The 15,579-nt window shown below is 44.0% G+C and overlaps 2 protein-coding genes across 3 annotated transcripts in view; one reads left to right on the top strand and one right to left on the bottom strand.

The window, feature by feature from the left end:
• dhx9 (DEAH (Asp-Glu-Ala-His) box helicase 9) overlaps nt 1-13,268 on the top strand; it is a 35,375-nt gene extending 22,107 nt beyond the window's left edge. For both annotated transcript variants that reach the window (XM_079570075.1, XM_079570076.1), the window contains 8 exons: nt 147-307; nt 372-483; nt 4,476-4,637; nt 5,861-5,988; nt 6,082-6,311; nt 9,152-9,267; nt 12,099-12,296; nt 12,752-13,268. In XM_079570075.1, the coding sequence (XP_079426201.1) occupies nt 147-307; nt 372-483; nt 4,476-4,637; nt 5,861-5,988; nt 6,082-6,311; nt 9,152-9,267; nt 12,099-12,296; nt 12,752-13,067 (1,423 nt within the window). In that variant the 3' untranslated portion in view covers nt 13,068-13,268. The remainder of the gene's footprint in view (nt 1-146; nt 308-371; nt 484-4,475; nt 4,638-5,860; nt 5,989-6,081; nt 6,312-9,151; nt 9,268-12,098; nt 12,297-12,751) is intronic.
• Nucleotides 1-15,579, bottom strand: part of znf622 (zinc finger protein 622) — a 368,360-nt gene that overhangs the window by 56,372 nt on the left and 296,409 nt on the right. The gene's annotated exons all lie outside the window — the stretch shown is intronic.

Below are 15,579 nucleotides of genomic sequence, written 5' to 3'. Positions count from 1 at the left end.
GACCTTTTGAGTCCTAACCCAAATCACTAAGGTTTGGGTTAGTTCTTAAAAGTGTGTTGTGGGGCCATTTTCAGTTTTGAGTGCCAGGGCCATGGCGCATTGTAATTTGTAAAAATGAAATTTTGTGATATTTTTGCTGATTTCAGACTGGAGACTCATATGACTCCAGAGATTTTCCGGACTCCTCTGCATGAAGTGGCTCTGAGCATCAAATTGCTGCGTCTTGGAGGTATCGGTCACTTCCTGTCCAAAGCCATTGAACCTCCGCCGTTAGACGCAGTGATTGAAGCTGAACACACTCTCCGAGGTACTGCACCTTAAACTCCACCCACAAACATTTGTGTGAAACTCATTTGCTGTTTGTTCTGCAGAGCTGGATGCTTTAGACTCAAACGATGAGCTCACTCCGTTGGGAAGAATTCTGGCTCGGCTCCCCATTGAACCTCGGCTTGGCAAAATGATGATTATGGGCTGCATATTTTAGTAAGTTCACTTTTTTTACCATCATCATGCAGCATTAGGGCTTACAAATCTGGAGTGTTTTATAGTTCATATTAAAATGTTTGTGTGTGTGTTGACTGCTTATGAAGCATCTCATTTGTTGTTGCTTGGGGCACCCTCCACCTGCAGCAGGGCAAATCAGATACAAGCTGCCATTTTTAGATGGTAAATGGTCTTAATGTATATAGCGGTTTTACCCAAGGCGATTTACATCAAGGAACCACAATAAAACCCTGGAAAGAAACAACCAAAGTAAACTGCATTAAAGGCACACTGCGTAACATTTTGGATTCTACTGTTGCCAAAATATGCTCCGACACCGCGTTCCAAATTAGTATGCAAATTGTATTTCTGTGTCAAAAAGGTAAAAAAATAAATAAAATAAAATTTACATTTAAATTAAATTAAATTATAATTTGCTGCAGTGGCTCAGAAATACATGAAGACTCATTTTCAAACAGTCTTGTTCACTGAAGAGGCCGTGTAATAGGGATGTCACAGTTACCGATGTAGCGGTAAACCCCGGTAAAATTGTTGACAATAATAATTACCGTCTTGTTTTTGAAAAAATATTTTACCGCGGTGGATTACCGCGCCCGCGGTTTAGGCAAAGTGAGCCTTATGAGCCGCCGTCTCGTCTGCTGAAGTTGCCGCGCAGGCGCCTCTGTAGCTACAACCAAAACAAAACGTCCTCGAAGCTGGAATCATGTCCGACACGACAGCGCAGGATCTAATACCCTCGAAACAATCAACAACACATCGTTTTAGTTCCTTTACTTTGATGTGAAAAGTTGCACTTTTGATAAGGCTTTTGTAACAAGCACTGTTAAACTTTTTTGAAACTATTTCTGTTTGTGTAGGACTATCAATGCTTTCTGAACCTATTAACACACGTTAAAAAAAATACCGCGATAAAACCGAAAACCGTGATAATTTTGGTCACAATAACCGTGAGGTAAAATTTTCATACCATGACAACCCTACCGTGTAACCCTGGATGGACAGATGGGTGAAGTAGTGGATGGTTGGTGAATGGCCACAATGTCCCAACAAGGCTGTGATGTCAGTAAGAAGGGGGCGGAGTCATGTTTTAATCTGGAATAATGGGGAGAGAGCTGGCTGGCCCCTTTAGGCTCCCTGAAGGTTTGAAAATGACCTCTGAAAAATATGTGGAGTTTCTGACTGACCACTGTCTTCAATGGTACAAAAATAAGAGCCGTGCTTTCCTCGAACAAAATCATCTTCATGTATGACAACGCACTATGCCATGCTGTAAAGAATACCTCTGCATCATTGGCTGCAATGGGCATAAAAGGAGAAAAGCTCGCCAAACCGGGTTGACCAGGCACTGGGCTGTGTAGTGTCTGCCAGTGGAGAAGTGGGTTTAGGTGAGCGTTCCCACTGCCCAGGCCAAGACTAATCTGGGCCGACCAGGCATACGTTTTCGGATAGGTGGCATTTATGTTCACAAACTTTTACTGAATTAATCCAGTTAAATGTTTCACTGCATTCTTCGCTGTCTGTAACACTCTACGGGCCTTTCCGAAACCGCTCCCTCCTCCCTCACCCTACCCCAATCAATGTGCGCATGCCCATGGAGTGGAGTTCTGTCCGAAATGGACCCCTCAGTGAGGGGGGGAGTGGGAGAAAAGCTCCTTCTCAGCGAGTCTGCATCGACACCACACTTAACAGGTGTGTGTTACACCGGAGAGCAGTCCCACGAGCAACACACCAAACAACTTCAGTTCTGTGTTTATTTAGGATCAAAGTGTTCATTTGAACAACTTTATCGTCATATAGACATTTATTAATGAAAAAGAAAGCGACAGTGAGACTTAATATGATTTTATTGGGAGAGGAAAAGTTCTCACTTGTGAGTTTGAAGAAGCTAAATTATATAATGTAAATATGACACATTTGAATCTGAATTACTTTGTTAACTCATAAGAGAGCCTTTTATTTATTTAAAGGGGGCCTATTATGCAAAATCGACTTTTTCAAGCTTTACATCATGTTATTAAGTCATTCCCTCATTAAAACCATGCCTGAAGTGTTGCCTTGGCACATTCACGTATTTTCGAGTAATCTGTAGAAACTCTGATGGCAGCCATTTTAGGGATAAAACGCCTGATTCCTTCAGGAAACGCCCTCGACCTCCAGGATACGCCTCCGACCTTTCGTCACCAGCCGAGTAACCAACCACTGCTCCTCAGCAGAACCCCCTCCCGCAGTGTCTAGCCCTAAGATGTAAACAGAGTCATCATGGATGATTAGCTTCATGTGTTGTGAACCGGAGCCACACCAGACTTTTACAAAGACACACATCAGTGTTTCTGTTACCGAAACACCCAGGATTAAAACCGGTGACAAGAACACTTATTTCAGTGTCTGGTTCTGCGCTGGGCCTTGATGATGCACAGAGCCTCCGGAGAAAGCTAATGCTAAGCTAAACCTCGAGTCATCACGTGAAAACGAGAAATATGCACAAATAAAGTCAATAAAACCACCACACACATAAAGAACCGTTTAACAATGATCACACACGGAGCCAGGCTTGTTGATTTGGAAGTTTATTGCTCACATTTCATCTACAATGGGTCATAGCCGAGTGGTTTTCTCCCGGAGCTAACAAGCTAGCTGCGACAAGCTAACGGGAAAATTCACTGAATACAAGCATATTATGCATTGAAAACGTCACTAAAACAGGCAACTGCTTGAAGCAGCCTTTATGATGATCACACACGGAGCCTGGCTTGTTGATTGTGTAGTTTATTGCTCACATTTCATCTACAGTGAGTCGTAGCTGAGTGGTTTCTCCCGGAGCTAAGGCACTATTAGCCGCGACAAGCTAACAACCTTCACCTTCACAACATTCATTGAAAACAGGCAGCATATTATGCACAAATAACGTCAATAAAGCCGGCAACTACTCGAAGCAGCCTTTACGATGATCACACAATGAGCCTGGCTTTACACATTTGTGGTTTATTACAGACTTTTCATCAACAATGAGCTGTAGTCGATTATAACAAGCTAACGGGTAACCTCGAAAAACCATTGTCCACTTGCACAGATAATGTCCGTCTTTGAATCGTATGGGCTCCTGCAGATCCTGGTGTCGTCCATGGGGGTATAGTTAGAGATCCATAGGGCATGGCAGATGCAAAGAGAGAGCCTCCAAATAGCAGTTATTTTTCAGGCAAGAGCCCCGTCCAAGCGTCCGGTGTGGAAGGTTTGTTTCCAAATAATATCCTGTGTGGCCATTGTTCACAAAGTGATAAACAGTAGGTCCTTTCCAACAATAAAAATTAAAATGCACCGATCGTAGTTTCAATACTTGAGACAACGAGCGGAGTGTTGTTGTGATGCCACAGACAGCGTGTGGAGGGGGCGTGTCTAAAGGGTCAGAGGTTTTTAAAGAGACAGAGGCCTATTTCAAGTCATTTGCTAACGCCATTTTGAAAGAGCAATTTTATACAAGGCAGTTATTCTAATTTACTGCATTGACAGACCAACAGAAGGTTTCGTCATCATTGTAGTGTCGTATAGACTGGTGCTATGTGGCTGAAAAAAGCATAATACCCCCTCTTTAAAAGTATGATCAGTCAAATTTGTGATTTTTGCCACATTATGGGCTTTGCAGTTCATGGGGGGCGAGGGAGAGTGCGTCTGAAAGTCACAGCTCGAATTTCTCTGTTGAGTGAACCTCTGGAGGTGCCCTCACTGAGGCCTGAGTGGAAGGGTGTAGGGGAAGCGAGGAGGGAATGGTTTCGGAAAGGCCCTACGTCACTGCGGTGACTGGCTCTGTGCAGCAGTCACGACAAACCAAACCTATGATTACAAAACGTGTAACAGGTGACTGTAAGTGGCCACAGAATGTAGTTTTCAAACTTTGATGCCAGTATGCTTCCTGCTGAGTCACTTTCTCTGCGTCCTAACTTCACCTTTGAGGTGTCTCTGTGCTTTGTGTGCAGTGTTGGGGATGCCATGTGCACCATCTCTGCAGCATCCTGTTTCCCGGAGCCCTTTGTCAACGAAGGGAAGCGCCTAGGTTTCGTCCACAGGAACTTCGCAGGCACTCGCTTCTCGGACCACGTTGCCCTGCTGTCAGTGTTCCAGGCTTGGGATGATGTCAGGTCAGTCTTCTTTGATCTTGCACTTTTGAACGTGTCGCCACTAGCGTTCATTTGACAGATTATTGTTATATAATATTTTAACAAAAACTGAGGAATAGATAAATATTAATAAGGCTAAAAAACATTTCTGTTTTAGGTTGTGGATAATGTTTAGAGATTCACTTTTTTTGCTTCCGATACTGATACTGGGGGGTTGAGTATTTGTAGTATACGCGATGGAGACTTTTCTGTTCTGTTTTATTGCGTTAATGGTTTGTGCAGCTCTGTGAGGCGACTCCTGTTATGATATTGGGCTATACAAAACCACTGATTGATTTAGACATCAGGGGCGAGTGATTTTGAATGTGTTCTGAAGCTTTGGAAGCTCATATCCCGCCCATAATATGTCCGAATAAGGACTATTATTTGTGCCAGTGGACAATGGTTATTCCAGGTTAGCCCCGTTAACAATTGCCTACAGCTCATTGTGTATGTAGTTGCCGGCTGTATTGACGTTATTATTGCATAATACTTATTTTCACCGGATCTATGCACTGCTAAGAAGCTAGTTAGCTCCGGGCGAGCGGTTAGCAGCTCGGCTACGGACTTATTTTTTGACATGGCTGATGTTCTCACGGTGAAAACACAGACACGATAAAGTTGTATTGGGCAGAGAGATAATCAGAGGCTGTCAGTGCTTTTTACTTTAGTCTCCCTGGGACAGCTCACAGACCCCAGGGGCAACGGTTAGCTAAGTGTATCGGGGCAGTGTGTGGCTGAGTGTCCGCTGAAGGCAGGCGGGGAGGCGGGAGGTACAAGCCCCAAATGTAGGGAGTCGGAACAGTCAAAGTCTGCATCATTAAATATCAGCTGCAGAATTGTATTCCTCTCTTAGCAAAAGATGAAGCAAGCAGAGAGAGCGAAAACACTCCGGCTGAACTGGAAGTTGCGAAGACTATTGTTACCCATAATGCACGCGAAATTCAGTTTCTTCCCCGCCCATCGGATGAAATTTTGGGAGAGCAGAACGCCCAAATTAGACTACCATATGGTGCAGTTTCTGAAGCGCACCAAATTACACAAATTCTACATCAAAAATGGTCTAGTCCTTTCAAAGGCATCTGAAGCAATGCAAGAGTAATATGTTTATAACACCCTTTAGACAATTTGTTGAGTAACTTTCTGAACTCAATGAAAAATTAGTGCAGGTGTCTTTGTTCCATTGTATTATTTTTCTGGAACAGGATTAATGGTGAAGATGCCGAGTCTCGTTTCTGTGATCACAAACGTCTGAATATGTCCACCCTGAGGATGACCTGGGAGGCCAAGGTGCAGCTCAAGGACATTCTGGTCAATGCTGGCTTTCCTGAAGGTACACCATCTTATCTTTAGAATGGAATGGAAGCTTATTTGTATAGTTCTTTGCTCATTGCTACTTTTTCTCTTCAAACATTGTTGATTTCAGAGTGCCTGCTGAACCAGTCATTCAACACTGTGGGTCCAGACAACAGCCTGGATGTGGTAATTTCTCTGATCACATTTGGATCATATCCCAATGTGTGCTATCACAAAGAGAAGCGCAAGATCCTCACGACGGAGGGCCGCAACGCCCTCATTCACAAAACTTCAGTCAACTGCCCTTTCAGCAACCACGACCTCAGCTACCCCTCACCCTTCTTTGTGTTCAGCGAAAAGGTAAGAGCAAAGCAGAAACCCCTCTATTTAGGCGAGGCCAAACTCTCCTAGGGCAGTGGTTCTCAACCTTTTTTCCTTGAAGCCCCCCGTGCGCAGTGATGTACCTAAACGCGTTCATTGAATGAAAGTTCATGAACGCGTTCATATTTTGGGCAAACGTGAACTGAACGCACTGGATTACTGCCAGATGAACAAAACCATGAACGCGCTCATTCTGGTGTCTGTGAACGGCATTCCCGTTCTATTTACGTTAGTTCAATATGGTGCCAGATCTCTTTTATCAGTGAATATAAAACCCTGCAGCGCCGTCGGGAGTTTACCAGCGGCTCTAAACTGGCGGGTCCACGGTGTAGCTCACGCTAGCTCCGCTCCGCCCGGCTGTGTCTAGTTCGGTGGCGGTGAACTCTGCTGTTTTTGGCCATGGCACACCGGTAACCGGGTCCGCACGGTGCCCGCAGCAGCCACAGTGTGAGGTTACGAAGCGAGTTTCCCTTGTGTAACGTCTGTCGCTCCAAACTCCTCTCTGCTCCGCGGTGCCACTCATTTGCATAAAGACACAATGTGGAGTTTTTTAACTACAAATTAGCTCCTAAAACAATCTTATTCTCATAATTAATTCACCAAATTAACACAAATTCAATTAAAAATGTGTAGCTTCATTTTCCACAAAGAATTTACAAATTAAACTTAAAAAAAATGTATTATAAAATAAAATATGATTAGCAAAGATGTCCAAAATCCACTCTGAAAACAGTGACAGGCTGACATGAAATAGCTGCATAACACTAAGGGAGGAGGCCATAATATTTTTGACTCATGGCTGAAGTCAATTTTCTCCCAAGGTTTGCAAAAATGCATCTCAAAATACTTCAGATTGTTGCTATATGGAATATGGAATATAAAATATTTCCCTGAGAGGAGAAATACACTTCTCACCTTTTTCACCCCGATCCGTTTTCATGCCTGAATAATAGCAGCAAAAAAAAGAACTATGAACTAGTTCATTTTTGGAACTATGAACGAACTATTAACTATAAACAATTATGAACGAACTAGTTCATTTTGAAATTTGTGAACTGAACTTTGAACTAGTTCATGTAGAAAATGAACTTTCCCAACACTGCCCGTGCGCATGCTGTAGTTGGGCTGCGCCCCGAAGTCATAAACTATGGCCCCCACAAATGTATCAAAACTTGGGGTGGGACTTTAATGCATTAATTTCGATTAATTCATTCATAGTTTTTTTTTAATGCAATTAATCACATTTCCCCGATTTTCCCCCCAAAGCCGGGTATCCTGAGCTGGAACCTTTCTGTTTTTTGTTTGTTTCTGGTATGCCTGTAGATCTAACGCACATCCGCTTGCAACAGCGATGGACAAAGACGTTTCACTCGGCCCGTTGGGGATTTTTTTTTTTTAAAGACGTCCTGATGGGACGATAGACAAGCGTACTGCTGTGTGCAGGTTGTGCAAAAAAGAGTTTGCCTTCCACTGTAGTTACTCAAGTCTAAAATACCACCTGAATGCAAACCATGTTGGGGCAAACACAGACGTCCTCAATGCGTTAGCGTTAGCCTCGCGGCTCAAACAAATGTTCCAGCCAGCCCACTCAGGCCCTTGTCAGTATTAGAAACGGCAGAAATTTCTGCAATTGTTAAGCACTTACAGGCACTGTTTTAGGGTCCTTTTGCTTGCCTTTTATTAATTTTTTGCTTTAACACACACGCTAACACACACGCTAACATGGGTTTTGATTTACTCACCGCTCTGTCCTGGCCGCTCCATCGGGTGTTTACATTATTGGACTTGAGCTGGTTATAAAAGTTAATCCACTTTTATTCTGGAGAAGGTTCGCCATGCATCCATGAAGAGACATTCCAACTTCAGGCGAGTGGCCTCTTCTTTAGGAGGTTGAATAAAGTCCTGTCCTCTCAAACAAATGCGCTTTTCTCCGTGACATTATCGTTAGGTAAGAAAAAAGAACAGGCGTGTCCAGAGTAGGTTAGAAAGAGCTCCATCTTCACAGCTGTTGGTGCAAACATGACATCTGTTCAGATGCTCAGGGGGTACGTTTGTTTTCTCTTACGACAAAAATAATGAAAACGCTGTTTTATAAATTAAAATCAGGCCGCAAGGCCTGACATTACAGACGTCGGGCTCTTCCTGTCTGACACTAAGATGTAAAATACTTCAGAGTGTCACAACTCAGTCGTTTTCCAGGTGAGGACGGAGAAATAGCATTATAACATGGCTAAAAGCTCCAAAAAGTCGATTTGCTTGATATAGGCCCTTTGATATAAATTTGCCATTATTATTACTGTTTAATGTACTCTACAAGTTACGTGAGTGATGAGAGTTCCTAAAACACTTGAAAGCTATCTATGTATAGCTATAAATGCACTTTGCATCCGTTACTTGAATAACTATACAGATTAACAACAGTAAATTATACATTTGTTGTTGAACTTGAGTGTCTATCTAGTTATTGAATAAGTTAGGTGCACATTTTTGGGTTTCAATTAAAATGAATTACAGACCTGTAATTAACTTGATCAAAGAAGTTAAATTGAGTCCGACCACTAATCAAAACATACAAAAAATGGCAAAAAGCATTTATTTCAAACAAACCTGCAGTCCTTTCTCAGTCATATTCGATGATTTTCAAACTGTTTAATTTTCTCAAATAATATGACTTATGACCTGAACCTCTGACCAGGCAAAGCTCCCCCCGCTGGGGAGGCTCACCCCCCAGGTTGGGAACCACTGTCCTAGGGCACCAAATAGTTTTTCAGTCTAAGCTTTTTTGGTCCTAAAGACTTAAAAAATGTATTTCTCTCCAGATTCGAACTCGGGCTATTTCTGCTAAAGGCATGACCCTGGTCAGTCCTCTGCAGCTGCTGCTCTTCGGTTGTAAAAAGATCGCCTCTGATGGGGAAATCGTGGAGCTTGATGACTGGTGAGTATGACAGACGTTTACGAAAAGATCGTACACTGATAAACATCTGACCGACCTGCTCTGATGCAGCTGAAATCCTCGTGAAATGTCCGTTTGTTTATTAATCCAATATCTACAGGAGCCGTCAGCTCTTTTTCCTCCTTTTTTTCCTCACAAAGCAAAGCAGCACCGGAGGAGAGGCTGAGGCGTTCAAGGGTGGTGGGAAAACAAAGTTCTGCGCTGTAAACTTAGTTCAAAATGGATTTATTATGTTCTAAATGTCCAAAAAAAGTGACTCATGAAAGTTGCAGTAAAGCAAATAAATGTAAATCTCAAAATATTTACTTTGTACATATATTATATATGCGGATGAATGTGTGTTTTACACAAGATTAATGAGATTTCCGTAGCTCATTGAATGCAATCAGAGCAGCGTGGGGTCTTAACAGTGTGGAGGGGCGGGGTCGACGGGGGAAAGCCAGGACAGGGGAGGGGGGTAGTGGTGGAGAAGAGCAGAGCTCACTACTCCACCTACTGATGAAGAAAATTCCAAAAGACGCTTAAGGCAGCTTTAAATTATGTTATACTTTATTAATCTCTGTAGAGAAATTTGTAAGGCTGCAACTAACGATTATTTTTCTATCGATTAATCTATCGATTATTTTTTCGATTAATCGATTAATCTATCGATTATTTTTTCGATTAATCTATCGATTATTTTTCATGTTACCGATTATTTTTTCATTTAAAATGAAGAAAAAAACATTGATGTGTCCAAATGGCATGGCTTTTATTTATTTATTTACTACTAGTCTATTTTCCCCACTTTTTAAAATGGCAAATGGGCCCATTCTCTCACTTCTGGCCCTGACCCACAGTTTGGGAACCGCTGATTTAAAACTAACTGAAACCTGCACCTGACGGTTATTTCTGTCTGACCACTGAGAATTAGCCTGTGAGTTGCCCAATTCGTTATAGACGGTGCACATTCAGAGAACCAGAGTTACTGTAAGTTACTGTGCTCGTGTGGATTCAACTCCTCTTTGAGACAAAAAGGCCACTGACACGGCTTTACTCTCGTATATTCATCAAACTATTGTCCTGATTCTCCACCAGATACAAGTAGAGAGTTTAAATGAGTGTTTTAGGCGATGCCCCGAGTCCGCGCAGAGAAAACATGAGAGCTGCGCCCGGACACGGGGACGTGATGCAGCCGCGCAGCAGCCGCGCATGAGGCGAAACGAGCACCGGGAGACAGACAGCCGAGCGGGACACGAGCGGAGAAGTAGCCTACTCGCGTGTTGGGAGAGACGGGGAAGGCGGTCAGTCTCTCCTGCTCATTCACTTCAGCAGACTGCTCCGTTTTGGTTTTATATGTGGCAAAGTAGGCGGAGAGTGAGTGCGCGCTGTCAGAGCCTGTCCCCGTAACAACGCGTTGATTAATCAGTGAAACAACACCGTAGTTTGACTGAGATACGAGGCCCTTGCAGCCGCGGGTGTTTTCGTTTCACATGTTCGTTCATAGCCGTTGTGCTGTAGCCTGGCTAACGCCAGACTAAAATCACAAGTGATACTGGAGTTCGAAATGATTGGAGCGCACACAGCAGTCTGGCGTTAGCCAGGTTAGTTGTGCTGCTGTGATATGACATTTCCGCTCGACACAGTGTGCAAACAACAACATTATTAGGCCGTTTCTGGAAATACTCCCACACTTTTGACGACTTTTGCCGTGCTTTTTCCCCCTCGCTCGCAGCGTCTGCATTACGCGCAGCCACGCTGGAAGTGAAATGTAAACAAGCGACGCGTCGACGCACAAAAACGGCGTCGACGTATTTACGTAATCGACGACGTCGACGACGTCGACGCGTCGTTGCAGCCTTAGAAATTTGTTCTCTGTATTTAACCCATCCTCAGTGTTGCTGGGGTGACCTGTCAGGGCAGTGAGCTGCCAGCATGGGCTGGTGCTCGGTGACCCATCGGGGACCCATCTCCATGATGTAGAGCCAGGCAGGTGGTCAGAAACACCTGGCTGGAGGATTCATCTGTTGCACATGTTTTTAGTGGTAGGGGAAACCGAGTACCCAGAGGAAACCTGCACAGACACGGGGAGAACATGCAAACTCCACAGAAAGGCCCCGTCCAGGTGGGAATCGACCCGGGACCTTGTAGCTGTGAAGCACGAGCGTTAACCGCTGTGCCACCTTGCTGCCCAGGGGAAACCTACCCATGCTGTACTAATCAAATCATCATCATAAATATAAGTTTGGTTAAAAAGTACATCCAGAGTTAAATAAGAATCAGAAACACAGCTTTTATGGTAGTAGGCACAGTCCTTGTTCATCGGCAGAATTTGGCAAGTAACCAGACTTGAGTATACGCATGCAAACAGGAAGTGAAGGGCGGCCGTCTGCCGTTGATGTGATGCTATTGTGTGTGTGTTTTTGGTCATTTACCATCGATTGGAAAAAGTCTCTCTCTCTCTCCCATGCGCCATCCGTAGATTGTTATTGAGGGGACTTCCGCGTCCCGTGAGTGACGCTGCTCGCAAACAACACATGACAAATAAATGAATCTGATGCACGGGCTCGTTTGGGTCCCAGACTGATATCCCTCTGCATTAAAAAATACAGTACAGTAGAATATGGGTAAATGTGTGTGTGCCATAGAAGTTTACAGTCTGACTGAGGGGAGAGCGGTGAAAAGGCCATTTCCTGGGGCAGTGGGGTCCTGCAGGAAGTGTGCTCCAGTTTTATTTATAATGGAAAACCTCACAAATTGGAGTGTTCTAGAAATTTTGACCTGCATTGGGTGTTTATATTATTGATTCCAAATGATGTTCTATTTGTTCTCAGGATAAAGATACGCATCCCTCATCATGTGGCCGGGGGGATCTTGGCCCTCAGAGCAGCTCTTGAGGCTCAGGTGGTGGAGGTCACCAAAGACCCAGAGTACATCAGACAGATGGATCCAACCACTCAACGTCTAATCAACCTCATCCGACAAATCTCCAACCCGACGGCTGTTGGCATGAACATGATGAAAACTCAAAGGTACAGTGCTTCTAGTTCTTACAGCACAATACATTTAGTCGTTTTACCAAGGACATATCCAGCAGAATAAATTATTTGTGTGGCTTTTAAGCTTGTTCTGACGTCCCTCATTAGAAACCTACTGTACTGTTTTGACTTCATTCAAGCTTGATTTTGTTGCATTTTAGATGCAAGTTTCTACACATCCAAAAGCCAATGAACCATCACCCAACCTGATCTGATCCATGCTGTACTTAAACTGTCTCACAGTCTCAATGATTTATTAGCGTCCAGTTGGCGAAGAAATTAAATGTTTATGGTCAGTTCCCCCTGCTGCCAATGAAGAGTGCTTCTCGTATCCATTTTCCATAACACGCAAATGAATTGAAATGTAAAATATCAATGTTGAGGTGCCCCAAAAGCAGGTTTTTATGCATGCTACGACAAGTTTAAAAGGAAATCCCTGTGTGTTTTAGGATGGGAGATGGTCCACCACCGCCCAAAATGTCCAGGTATGATGGAGGCGGCGGAGGAGGAGGAAACTACGGACGACCTGGTGGTGGCTACAGGGGAGGGTACAGAGGAGGGTCTGGAGGGTATGGCGGCGGTGGAGGGTACAGGGGAGGGTCCGGAGGGTACAGGGGAGGGTCCGGAGGGTACAGGGGAGGGTCTGGAGGGTACAGAGGAGGGTCCGGAGGATACAGAGGAGGTTCCGGAGGGTACAGAGGAGGTTCTGAGGGATACAGAGGAGGAGGCTTCAGAGGGGGGTTCAGAGGGGGCTCTTGGAACTAGTGTACATGTCTGTATGCTAGTTTACCAAGAGATGCATTTTTGAATGGCCATACCAATACTTGTTTGAGTATCTATCTGCAGACACCTAATTCCAACCGATGCCAGGAGACTTTCCCTCAAAGTTGTGCTTTGTATTGTTTGTTGTCCACATAAGGAAATTGGAACTGTTATAGTTTCTTAAAATGGCTCTTTTAATATCAGAAATCAAAGAAGGTTTACTTCGCACATCTCTTTATTTTAAACAGGTGCGTAAGAGAAGGCATAGAGGCCAAATGTAGAAATGGAAAAATCTCTCGCACACTGCATACTTTTTTCCTTTTCTACTATCAGAAATCAGGAATTGATACCCAATGCAGTACTTTTCTCCTAGATCACCAATATCTGATCCAGTGTCTGAATCTGTGCATCCCTAAGTTCACCCAAACATCCATCTGAACCATTTTGTGTACATTTGAGCTGACAATGTCCCTGTGCGTTAGAATAAGTTGTGAGTTGTTGTTCTTGTCCTATTTTACAATGTGGTTTCAAGCAGTCAGTAGTGCTGCTCCTCCAGAGGTGGAAAATTGTATTGCTCTTTTTCTATTGTTGTCACTACACACTTGTGCATCAAATAAAGCAACTTTCTTAATATCCTGATGTTTCCAGATGTGTCATTCATTTATTTTGATACTGTCTGACTCTGTGAGAATTGCCCCTGGTGTAAAATATTTGTGAACTTAAGATGTGTTTACACATCTTAAGATGTGTTTACACATCTTAAGTGCATCCATCTCATGAATGCCCAATCAGACCACAGAGGCTAAGCAGGGTGGGCCGTGGGAGTAGTACTGTGAGTGATGTGTGAATAAAACCCTCCTGTTATGCTACTGTTCAAATTGACTCATTTGAACTATTTTGCTTAGATCTTCAAACTTTTTCAGTATGAAACCTGGAGTACTCCTCCTTGGCTTTTTTGATGCAGCTGGACAGGTTGGCCCTAGCTGTCCGCAGTTCCTCCTTGTCACCAGATTTGAAGGCAGCATCCCGGACCCTCATGAGCCTGAGGACTTCACCTGTAATCCAACGTTTCTGGTTTGACCTGATAATGATGGTCTTGGAGTCATCAGTGCACTTGGTGATGTAGGCAGTGACAGTCTCTGTATACTCTGTGTACTCCAGTTCGTTGTGTGAAAGCGATCCCTGAGTTTCTTTTAAGAGTCTTGACCTCACACTTGAATATTATTTTTCCGAACTGGTTTAGTGACTTTAACAAGTGGCCTGTACGCTGGCAGTAACAGAACAGTTATGTGGTCCGAGGCACCGAGATGGGGGAGGGGGAGGGCCATGTATGCTTTTGTGGCGGTGTAAACCAGATCCAGGATGTTATTTCCTTGTTGGAAAGTCAATGTGTTGATAAACTTTGGGAAAACAGCTAAAGTGGGCTGTCACTGACGGTGAACAGTTCATTCAGTGCCTCTTTCTGTTTTTGATGTTGGAGGTGGGTTAGTACAGTAAATTCCCTGGGCAGGTAGAAAGGCCGACACTTAATGATCATAAACTCCACGAGGGGTGAGCAGTGTTCTTGTTTCCCTGTAGCGCCTCTTGTGATGCTTCCACGGCGCTGCAGGTGCGGGGGCCCCCGGTGACCTGTCAGTGCTTCAGAACATGAAATCTCTGGATTTGTAGGTCTCAAATGCAGCTCAAAAGAAATGTTAATAAATCAAATACACAAAAAGGAAAAGTGACAATGTGCCCCCTGTAATTGGTTGATTAAATATTGCTGAAGGAGATGATCATTTCATAAAATACAATGGTGTATTTTCAATAAAGCACTTTTTTTTTTTGCTGGCGATGTGAAATTGGTAAATATTACATGCCTGGAACACCTCCTGCTTGAGGTGACCAGGAGGCATCCGGAACAGATGCCCTAGCCACCTCAGCTGGCTCCTTTCGACGTGAAGGAGCAGCGACTCTACTCTAAGCTCCTCCCGGGTAACTTAGCTCCTCACCCGATCTCGGAGCTCAGCCACCCTGCGAAGAAAACTCGCTTGTATTCGCGATCTTGTCCTTTCGGTCACTACCCAGATCTCATGACCATAGGTGAGAGTGGGAACGTAGATCGATCGGTAAATCGAGAGCTTTGCCCCCCGACTCAGCTCCCTCTTCACCACGACAGTCCGATACAGCGACTACATCACTGCTGACGCCGCACCGATCCATCTGTCGATCTCACGCTCCATCCGTCTCTCACTCGTGAACAAGATCCTGAGATACTTGAACTCCACTTGAGGCAAGGACTCCCCACCGACCTGAAGAGGGGGAACATCTTTTTCCGGTGGAGAACCATAGCTTCATCCCAGCTGCTTCACACTCCGCTGCAAACCGCCGCAGTGCACGCTTTGAATGAGAATTAATGAGTATAATTTGATCACTTTCAAAAGCATAATATGCTATGTTAGCCACATAGCATAATTGCCTAACTCATTTTTGTTTTGATTTTGGAAAACATGTAAAAAGACGTTTTATAGGAAAC

Source organism: Gobius niger (genome assembly GCF_951799975.1).
Source record: "Gobius niger genome assembly, chromosome: 13".
NCBI lineage: Eukaryota > Metazoa > Chordata > Actinopteri > Gobiiformes > Gobiidae > Gobius > Gobius niger.
Note: the sequence above shows the minus strand (reverse complement) of the source record. Positions and strands in the feature narration are given on the sequence as shown.